The sequence below is a fragment of the Hydra viridissima genome, unplaced genomic scaffold (genome assembly GCF_058129835.1).
Source record: "Hydra viridissima isolate aposymbiotic clone 2 unplaced genomic scaffold, HvirCarnegie_v1 scaffold_15, whole genome shotgun sequence".
Lineage (NCBI taxonomy): Eukaryota > Metazoa > Cnidaria > Hydrozoa > Anthoathecata > Hydridae > Hydra > Hydra viridissima.
In genome coordinates, this window is record NW_028324314.1 from 8,378,155 (window position 1) to 8,389,397 (window position 11,243).

An 11,243-nucleotide genomic window follows, 5' to 3' on the forward strand; every position below is an offset into this window, starting at 1 on the left:
AATAACTACGTCACAAACAATTACGTTAAAAATCAAATTTACTCCGTATTCACACTAAACTTTCAGAAAAACAAGATAATTATTGTTTATGATGTGATCGCAAATTATCTCAAAAATTAAAACAAACTTTACTTAAAACCAAAAGATAAGACTCGCTCTTTAACTTTCGTACCGATGTCTCAAGGTTACCTACAAGATCTTAGAGAACAGGATACGAAAAATAATAATGAGTGATCATGATCACAAGTGACAGCAACAAGTTTTCAAGGAGGTATTAACAAAAAAAAGCGCCAGTAAGTAATCGGTTACACTTGTATTCGATTCATATGTAAAAGAAATAAATACAAACTTAAAATGAAATTAAATTATTACTTAAGAACTTATTTATATTTTTCCTTCATATACTTTAAGAAAAAAAACCGAATAATATAGTTTACAAAGTTGACAGGACAATTAGGACCGTTCTTAAATACCAAAACAAAACAAAACAAAAAACGCTACACGGACAACATTATTCAAATAAAACTAAAACTGACCAAATTACAAGGTTACATAAGTGTAAAACTTTTATCACGTTAGCTCTATTTGACGTACGATTCCTCTTTGGGCGTATGGAGGCTCTTTTTCAAATATTATTTGTCCATATGAAATTTTTAAAGCGTAATCATACAAGAGTTTACACACTGCCATGATTGTGTTGAGGTTCTTTTCAGACATTATCAACATCTCCACGTGATCAAGACTAAAAAAAAAGCATTACTATATTTTGATATTGCACAAAACCATAGATATATTTTTGAAAAAATCGTTGTTTTTTTTTAAGAAGTGTCACAAAAAGTTAACCGCTAAATAACCTTTAGGCGGTGATTTTGACAAACTTACATATTGTGCAAAGCCATGTGTTCCAGTGCGTACTGAAGTTTACATTTATTTTTTGTGACATCAAAAGACACATGTAGATAGAATGCAGAATGGACCTTTTTTTCCACAACAAAATTCACTGACAGACTAAGAAATAATTATTGAAATGTTTCGATAATTACACACTATACAATAGCTACAAAACTAAAGTAAATATAGAGTGAAGTTTAGATACTAAATTCAGCTGAAAAATACAGAAAAAAGAGGCTTTGTAGTTCTTTCCTAAAAAAAATTATGTCAGTCTGATGGTCCCAAAGGTTGGACTCAAGTCTGGACTCTGTGATGGTCTTGTGATAAGCTTTGAGCAGATTTTTTGGGCGGTGAGTTTTGGGTCATTATCATACTAATATATCCATCCAAGCTTCAACAATTAGGAGCATCAGTTTGATGATGATTTACTTGTATATAACTTAATAAAGAAGACTGTCAATAGAGTGAAGTGGATTAATCGCGATCGACAAAAGTAACCCCAAACTTTTGTTTCCCACACTATGATTAACAGTCGGTTGATACTTGGAGTTTAATCTTTCACCAACAGGACATCAAGCATAATTTAATACAAACATACACCAACAGGACATCATTCATAATTTATTACAAGCTTAACATAATTTATTACAAGCACAAATTATAAACAGTATAAACTAAAGGATTAACTCCTCACTGCAGAGAATATCATAATCTTTTGATGCCCAGTGAAGATTGCATGTGACAAACTCAATTCGGGCGATGCAGCTCTAACAAAAAATCAATGGTTTTTCAACAGAGCACTCTCCAAACAATCCAAAACCATACAGATGTCTGATACTTTTAATGTTTTAAACTAATTGAAGTTTAGATTTACATCATGCATCGTACTATCAAACTTTAGCAACTTTATTATGCAATAAAAATTTCTTATATCTCTGAAGCCTCGTTTGCAACATAATACTATTTTCAGCATAACTATTTCATCCTTTCGCTTATTGATTAGAGATATAATGGCTAGGGCATCTTTACGACAGAAACTAAAATACCATCATTGACACCATCATCTGATTTTGTTCAAATTATTCATTAAAAGGAACAAAAAGAGGTGCTAAATTTTCACTATTTAAAATGCTAAAGAAATAGGTACTTTTCACTTCTGATTTTAACTCATATTTTTTTAAAGTCTTAAAAAATTTTATACTGTTTATAAGATCATATAAAAGTGACGAATACAGGAATGCCTAAAAAAGCGATAATAAACAACTTACCCGTCATCTTTTAAAACTACACACCCCAAAAACTTATAAAAAACACTATATATATCTTTTGCCACAGGGAGCCAAGAAGCTAACCGATTGTAAATATCCTCAAAAATCTAAAAAACGAATGGTTAATAACTATAGAAACGAAAAAAAAAAAAAAAAAAAAAAAAAAAAAAACTTCATTCAAAATATTTATTTATATTGAAATTGTTAAACATAATAAAAACTAATTACTAACCTCAGGCAATTGGTTAACAGTTTTTGCGACGAGTAAAGCGTTGGATATAACGTTTGTCATTAAGTTTAAAACATATCTTTCAGACGTTAACTTTTCGTCTGAATTGAGTGAAAGAAAAAGAAGAGCAAAACAGAAACAATTAAATCATAAACTTTTCTAAAATAATTTTGTTTAAATATTAACTTACTCAGCTTAAGCTGGACCAAAGATAAACTTTTAATCTCTGTACCTAATAGATAATTACAGAGCAGATACAATGAAAAAAAGTAGAACATTTTAGAAATGTTAAAATAAAAATATCTCATCTCTGCTCATAATGAGGTAAAAATAGTAAAATAGAAAATATCCTATAGAAAGATGAGTAATGATAAAATAATTAAAAAGAAATGACCAAATGTAAGACATTAAAATAAAATAAGAGTAAATTATACCTGCTAACTCAATATGGATTTCATGGTAACTGTAGTTAGTAAATTTAACTGAGATTAGGAATTTCTCCAAAGTAGTGATAACCCATTTATTGCTAATTGGAAACATAATTTTATCTTAATTGCAAAATTTAGTTTAAATTTACCAAATGTAATTTCAGAAAAATCCCAAAAAAAATTTCAAACTTTTAATAAAAATAAAAGAAAATACCTCTTACAAGCATGAACTAATGCTTCAATCTAATATTACATTAAAATTAAAATATAACTTGCATGTTCTAAAAACAACCTCTCCCTTCCCCCAAAAAAACAAACATTAAATAATTTTAAAAATTTAATAAAAATTTTTGATTTCATTAAGGACAGATAAAGTAATATCATAATCACCTCATTTGAAAGCTCCTTTTGCTCAGATATAGACATACTTAAAGCAAAAAAATTAAAGAGATTTATCAAATACAACATGCCTCTAGAGAACTGGCATATCATTAAATCCATTGAAATTTATGAGATAAAAAAAATTACATACAAAAAAATAAACAAAAGATATACCTTAAACAGGCAGAAACTAAAATAACAAAAAGTTTATAAAGTATTTTATGCCAGAAAAAAAACCTAGAATTATTTAATAGTTAAACATTTTTTTTCTTGCATAAAAAAGTTCCTTTCATATAAAATTGTATTTACTTTGTTCTTCTAATTTAGCCAAAATAGAAAATTTGCCAAGACTTTTTCTCAAGTGAAATTTTTAAAAGTCTTTTTAAATTAAGTTAAAATTACCTTCATTAGTTTCTAATGCATTTTTTGTTTTATGCCCATGTAATAAAACATCAGTATTCAAGTGTTCAATGACCACATGCGATAGATTATTTATTTGGCATGCTTTAGATCTAGCATTTGAATCACTCTGAAAGTTACTATTTGGAGATCTGAAAATTTTATCCCTGGTTTTAAAGGTTTGACTAGGAGAATCTTCAACTTTAAAAAACTGAAATGAATCATTTATTTTTTCTTCAATTTTCAAATCTTTTTTGTTCATCTCTTTGAGAGGTGTTTTTTCTTTTGATTTAGGTATCGTATTCTTCAGTTTTTCAGTTCCAACAGATATGGAAAGTTCCAATGGGTCGGAGTATGACTGTGATACCAATGATCGATTTGCAATTCGTTTAGATGACCTTCTTGGTGTGGTAGCTCTTGATTTTTTTTTTTTGGGTGAGGTAAGTATGGGAGTGGTTTTACTAAGAGAACTTGAGCTAAGGTCAAGTGGTTCTTTAGTAATTTCTTTAAGTTGGCAAGTAATATTGTCATTAGGTACTTCATTGTTTTTTTGAATCTTAGAAAAAGATAATGAAGAGCAAGGTACTTGTACTTCTAACAATGCTTTTGGAGTCTTGCTCTTAGGGACTGGTATAGGATAGGTATAACTTGTAGGAGTGCACTGAAGAGGACTATGGTAAGAGTTGATTAGTGTTTTAGTAACTTCTTTAAGACACTGAGGAGTATCAGCATCAGATACCTTCATTGTATTTTTTTGTTTCTTAGATAAAGAAGATTTAACTCTTAAGACTGGCAATGGAATAGTATGATTTTCAGTTGGAGTGCACTGAAGCGGACTTGAGTTAGTGATTTGTGGTGTTTTAACAATCTCATTAAGACACTGTGTAGTATCATCATCAGACAAAAGTTTGTAATTTTTTTCGGGTGTTTCATGAATAAATGTTGGGCTTCTTAGACTCATCAGACAAGATTGGTCTGTTGAATGGCACATCTTCTCATTATCCTTTGCTTTAATTGGTAAAACAAAAGTATTTGAATTTAGATCATTAGGCAAAACTATAGAACTGTTAGCTAATGGCTTATTCCTTAAATAACTTGTTGTATTATCTTCTATCCAATTGTTATCATAATGAACTTCCTGAAGGATTGTTTCTCCAAAGGTTTCATGGTCTTTTACAATTGTATAAGTTCCTCTTCTATCTTTCTTTCTTTTCTTTTCTGTGTTTTTTGTATTTGCTCTTGATTTGCAATACGTTTTATTTAAACTAACATCTTCTTCATTAGTCTTAACTGCACTGGTACTTAAAACAGATGGAGTAGCGCCTTCCATATCTGACTGTCTAATAATGACAGGAGATTCTAAAACGTTTTTAATTGAAATAATTGATAAACTCTGGGAGATAGGTTTTTGAGCCACTAATGAACTATCTTTACATTTATCTCTTGTAGTATTATCATCTAATCCTTTCAAATTATTTTCTGAACTGGCTGAATAAATTTTCGGGCTGATCTCAACAACCCTACTAATGTCTTTACAAACTGTTATTTGTCTCCCATCATCATGCTCTATTTGTGATTTTTCTAATATCAAATTTTGGTCCTCAAAGACCTTTTTGACAGAAGTCACAATTATATTACTTTCATCAATTTGTTCTCCAATACTATGTACTGGAGATTTATTTGGCTCGTTTACAACTAAAGAAGTTTCTGTTAAAGTTTGATCTTCAGCAACATTTTCAATGGGAACCATGCCTAACTTGCTTATGCCTGTAAGTAATGTTTCAGTAATTATTTCATCATTAGACTCATTATTTGGTACTGAAATCTTTAGTAATTGATTTGATTTCATCAAGTCGGTTTGAGAGATACTCTTATTTTCAGCACACCTGTCTGTTACTTGAGATGTTATTGCAGACTTTTTGGAAGTTGTAAGGGAGTGAAACTTCTTTATAAATGATGAAGTGTCAAAACAATTAACACTATTTTCTATTTGTTCATTAGAAGAATTATTGATATCTATGCTCTGGTTCTTATTGTAAAAGCCATATATATTTGAGAAAGTTTTATTATTATTGCACTGTTCACTTTCTAATAAGGATTCATCAATCAACTTTTCCATACCATCACTTTGAATGCTAAAATTTGGGTTTTCTCTAACAACTGCAGAAAATGGAACACTGATTGGATTAACATAGCTTTTATCACAAAGATCAGCAAATGTCTTCAACTTCTTACAAAGAGATTCATTCTCAGAATTACAATTGTTTACATCTAAAACCTTTTCAAATTGAGTTAATTTTAAATCCTTATCATCGTTGATAGGCTTAGGCAGATTCTCATTAAGCAGAGATAAAATTTTCTTTGCTGAATGTTTACTTTCGGGCACAGATAAAGAAGTATTTTTGTTTGATATGAGTGTATCATTTAATGCAGATAACATCGCTTTTGCACAAACTTTACTATTTGGAACATCAGAAGATAAGCTATCAGTTGTCAAAGAAGAATCATTTAGAGAAATTCTATCTGGATATACTTGTTTTACAATTTCATCAAAAGCCTCAGATAAGTCACTCACATTTGATTCATCAATAGAAATTGTATCATGTAAAAAAATAGTTTTATCGTTAGCTTCTACTTCTCTTTTTGTTGCTGGCTGGAGAAAGGGGACAACATTCTCTGTATTTTCATAAAATGTATGATTCCACTTCTCATTAACTCCATCCACTAATGAACATATTGACGTATCCATGTCTTCTTCCATCATCAATGTTTGATTAAGACACATTTTCTTAAAAAATAATTACTTTATTCTTTACCTTTTCTTATTTCTGTGTCAGTTGCAAAATTGTTGATGTCAAAAACACATCTAAAAATATTTCTCCCCTGTGGAAAAAAGTGCTCTACTGAAAATCGGTCTTTTAAACACACATATTCTCAAAATACAAAGATTGATTTCTTTTTAAAGTTTATAAAAAAAAATAAATTAGGAATTTGAGTATACTTGAAACACTTAAGTTAAATATGTTTTGACAGTATAATGTCAAAAATAGTGCAATTAAAAAGGGATTATATAGGCATTTTCAAAATGAAAATAAAAATAATCAAAGAAACTTACAGTACAAGTAACATTTACGTTTTGAGCATCTAGAGAAAGTTTTACATTAAGTATAAGTACAACTACTACAACAGAATAAAAGATATTTTGCTAAACAGGTTGATTTCAATAGAAACTTACATTGATCAGAAAGACGCTCATTCTGGCTAAAAACAAGAAAACATCTTAATATTTAATAGCAATATAAGGGAGAAGTTCATTTTGCCTCAGAACAAGACATGTTAATATTGAATAGCAATATGAGGGAGAGGTTCATTTTGCCTTAGAACAAGACATGGTAATATTTAAAACAATATGAGGGAGAAGTTCATTTGGCTAAGAATAAAAAGAATTGTAATACTAAATAGCATAATCTGGGAGAAGTTCATTCATGAAAAATAAAAATTTTTTTAATAAAACAAACATAAAAAACATTACTTTAGCTTGAATACTTTTATATGTAGATAACTATTAACAAAATGAAATTCCTTATGAAATTGCAATTTTAGCTAATACTTAATCACCTGAGTGATAATAATTAACTTCCATAGTTAAACTTCAAACATCATAAACTCCTAAACCAGTGGATGCTTAATTTTAGTATAAATTGTAGATGACTTAAAATTTTAGAAGATGCTTTACTGAATTTATAAATCATCTTGCAGTAGTATTTTTATCACTAAAACAACATCAACTTTGAAAATATAAAATAGAACATATCATCTTAAAAATGAGTAATGTTAAAAAAATACCTTTTGAGCAATGAATGATCTAAATATGAAAAAGTGTAAAATTTTATAAAACAAATTAAAAGATAAATCCTATAACATTCTTTTGATCCTTTAGTATAAATGCTACTCACCAGTTGGACCTTGTTTCCCATCAAAAGTCCTAGACAAAAGAAAGCTTGAGGTTAATTTCAAACTGCACTCTGAAGGTTTAAAGTTGCTGATATCCAGAATACTTTAAACTAACTTTTCACTGTTACCATATATTAGATTATACGAATTCAATGGAATTAATATTACCTGACACTTTTTGTAGATGAAAAGCTTACTCTCTTCTTACTTATTTGCTTTGTCTGCTCACTAAAGCACAGTATACAAGCAAGATAATATAACAAACATGAACTAAGTGTTATCAAACTATAAATATATTTAACATCAAACAATATGAAATTTATCTTAAAGTATATATTTATCAATGATTATCACCTGCAATCACATATTTATAAAAAAAAAAAACAACCACCTTTTGAGGTCATAACTGGTTTCATCCTAAAAAAAAAAGATAGTTTTTGCAATTGCTTCAAATATCATTTAATATAAATATTATATACATAAAAAAGACAAGCTTCAAACTACATTTTAAAAACTTATTAAATAATTTTTTAAAGAAAGGAATGGTTATGAATATTAATGGTAGTGCTAAGAACAACTACATAAAAATAGTAGCAAATAACTAAAAAGCAACAACTAAATAACTTAGGTAAAACTCAAAAACAGAGAAAATTTAACATTGATTGTAATAGACAATGAGGTAGTTACAGGTTACAGGTAGTCAACTAATTTGAACTGATTAAATATCAGCATAACATGATAACATTCTAACAAAATGCAAGAGAAGCATAATGGAGATCCAGTAAAATACTTAAAATGCATCCTCAAAATAAGCAAATATTATTACATCCTGAATAAGCAGTAAAACTAAAATTGGGGCTAACTTTGTGCCAGTATCATGTTAGCACATAGTGGTCCTTAAACTGGATTGTTATCTGTGCTGGCGTTTTTTCTTTGAAAAATTTATATAACTGGTATCTTTTTTTAAAGTTAATTTTATTGAATAACTGCTTTAAGTTTTGTTGTATGAATGTAGAGCTGTTACTTTTATCAAATTAGTAGAGTTTAATCAAAAAAATAAGTTAAAAAAATAAGTTCTGAATAATACGTGGTTTCAAAAAAAAAAAAAAAGATTTTTCAAAAAAATTTTTGGTTTTTCTTCACAAAAAGTTTTATTCCAAATTAAAGTTGTATAAGATTAAATTTGGTCTTTAACTTTTTACCTGCACTTAATTTGTAATTTAAAGTTGCAAAGTATATTCAGTTTTTATTTTGAAAAAGTGCAAGTGCAGGTGAAACTGAGATGTTGTGATATTTTTAAGGCTTCTCATTCGCAACAAATGAATATTTCTTGAGAAATTGTTATTTGCAGACAAAATTGAAAAAAATTAAAAATAGAAAAATTAAAATTAATTAAAACAAACCATGTTGTTACCATGATCTTTCCTTGGTTTCAATATCTAAATACAACAAAGTTTTCTTAGAAAAAAACTTTTAAAGTCCTTTTAGAATTAAAAAACATATTAAATAATATATCCAATACCTATTTCATTTTTTATTTTATTATAGTTGGTTTTTTCATAACCCTAATATATATACACAGATGTACAAACAAAACATATATAAATACATACATACATTTTACCTATTTTTGTTTATGTGCTACCATTTTATACTCATAACATTTTCTTAGCTGTGATTTTATCCTTTAACAAGTTATTGACAAAGTTTTGTCTGAAAACCATTTATTTTTAAGAAAAATGGAAAAGTTGCTAGATAAATTTACATTAGAATATTACATGAGATTTAGCATTAAAGAAAATAGCCAGATCTACTGTAGGAAACAATATTTAAAACAGCTAATACACCAAATAAACCTTAAAATCCTGAAAACTTTTTCAACCGAATATGCAATAACTTTATTGAAAAAAATACAGTATTAAAGCTTTCATCAATATTACTTAGACTTTAGTTTTTCTTTTATTTATATATATATATATATATATATATATATATATATATATATATATATATATATATAAAATAAAATTACATATATTTAAAATATATATGCAATTGATATAGATATATATATATTTAGTGAGAAACTGCCAATATCAGAGAAAAAAAAAATTGAACTATATAAATAGTATCTTCATGAAAGCAGTTATCAATTATTAGTAATATTGTTCAGTATGGCATAACTATATTTTTTATATTAGATTTTTTCCATTAAATCTCTGACAGCTTTTTATCAGAGAGACAGAAAAATTTATCAATTAACAATTAAAAAAAACCTTAAGAAAAACTATTTTAGCATGACTTTGAGGGATACATTTGAAAATGGCTTGACTTTTTCAAAAACAAATGATGGTATCTTTACTTTAGATTAAATGTTTCAATTTGATCACTTACACTTGATCTTCTATTAGACTTCTTTTTCATATTTAGATTCTCAGTTCTACAATGACAAGAAAAAAAAAATCAAAGAAATATCATTTTATAAGTTCTTCTATATATATATATATATATATATATATATATATATATATATATATATATATATATATATATATATATATATATATATATATATATATATATATATATATATATATATATATATATATATATATATATATATATATATATATATAGAGGGAGAGAGAGAGAGAAATTAAGAAAAAAAAAAAAAAACCAAAGCATTAGTTGAAATTCATTTTTATCTAATATTTTAAAAGTTATTTCAGGATAACACTATAATACTTTAAATGCCCTTATTAAAATCTGTTTTATACAATATCATTTTCTTTTTTATCTTTAAATTGATTTTCTAATAATACATTTAGATACCTAAATTACAATAACAGATTAGTTCTCCAATTGGTTTTATGTAATGTACTATCCCTTTATAGTTGTCCATCACACATACATATTTAAAAAAATTAGCTCATAATTTAAAAAACCATATTAATAAAATTAGATTAAGAAAGAATTTAAAACAACTAACCTGTCTTTATTTAGTATATTTTCCATTTTAATGTATAATCTGTTACATATATGTATATATATATATATATATCAAGTACCTTAAAAACAGTTTTGTTTGAATATTTTTAAATTAGTGTAACATTTAAATCAAATTTACTTAAAAGGTAATTCTTAATTGGCGTTTTTAATTGTAAGTTTCTAAAATTATAAGTCAACATATTATTTATAAAAAATTAAATTACATTTGTAAAAAAAAGTGGTTTATTCGCAAAACATCTAAATATATTTAAGATAAAAACTACAGCTATTTAGGTATATTTTTAATATGCTTTCAAATCTCTAAAATTACTATAGATATCACTGGAGATATAAAAACGTGTGATTCATAAAAATATTTTGACTTTATAAAAAAAATAATTATTAAAGATTTTAGACTTGACATAACATTTTTATTAAAAAGTCAATATTCGTTTAAGTGAGAATCGCGCGCAATATCTTAGGCGCCACAATCGATGGAACGCTTTTCTTACTAAAATTAAACAGCCTATATCAAGGAAAAAGCCTTGGTTATTTGCCGCGTCTCAATCTCTCATTTTACAAAAAATGAAAAAAAGATGATTAAAAAAGGAAAAAGCAAAGAACAGAATAAAAGAAAAAAACATGATTGTTTCTTTATGTTTTCTTTTCTTTTTTCTGTTTCTTTCTAAATTCTTATTTTTAAAG

The 11,243-nt window shown here is 26.8% G+C and overlaps 1 protein-coding gene across 2 annotated transcripts; it reads right to left on the minus strand.

The window, feature by feature from the left end:
* Positions 1-296: 296 nt before the first annotated feature.
* LOC149878500 (uncharacterized) lies at positions 297-10,673 on the minus strand. Of its 2 annotated transcripts, XM_090072805.1 has the most exons (19): positions 10,540-10,673; positions 9,945-9,990; positions 8,954-8,989; positions 7,942-7,967; positions 7,719-7,778; positions 7,553-7,581; positions 7,443-7,461; positions 6,832-6,857; positions 6,712-6,740; positions 3,600-6,384; positions 3,372-3,387; positions 3,207-3,243; positions 3,031-3,059; positions 2,823-2,914; positions 2,579-2,620; positions 2,392-2,489; positions 2,160-2,266; positions 883-1,008; positions 297-742 (listed from the first exon to the last, which is right to left on the minus strand). In XM_090072805.1, exons 1-19 carry the CDS (start codon positions 10,563-10,565, stop codon positions 571-573), a joined length of 3,801 nt encoding a protein of 1,266 aa, XP_089928931.1. In that variant the 5' UTR covers positions 10,566-10,673; the 3' UTR covers positions 297-570. The 2 variants fall into 2 exon arrangements, with proteins under 2 accessions (XP_089928931.1, XP_089928932.1); XM_090072806.1 differs by lacking the exons at positions 6,832-6,857; positions 7,443-7,461; positions 7,553-7,581; ... (3 more) ...; positions 9,945-9,990; positions 10,540-10,673 and having other exon boundaries at positions 3,600-6,479; positions 6,712-6,723.
* Positions 10,674-11,243: the final 570 nt, after the last annotated feature.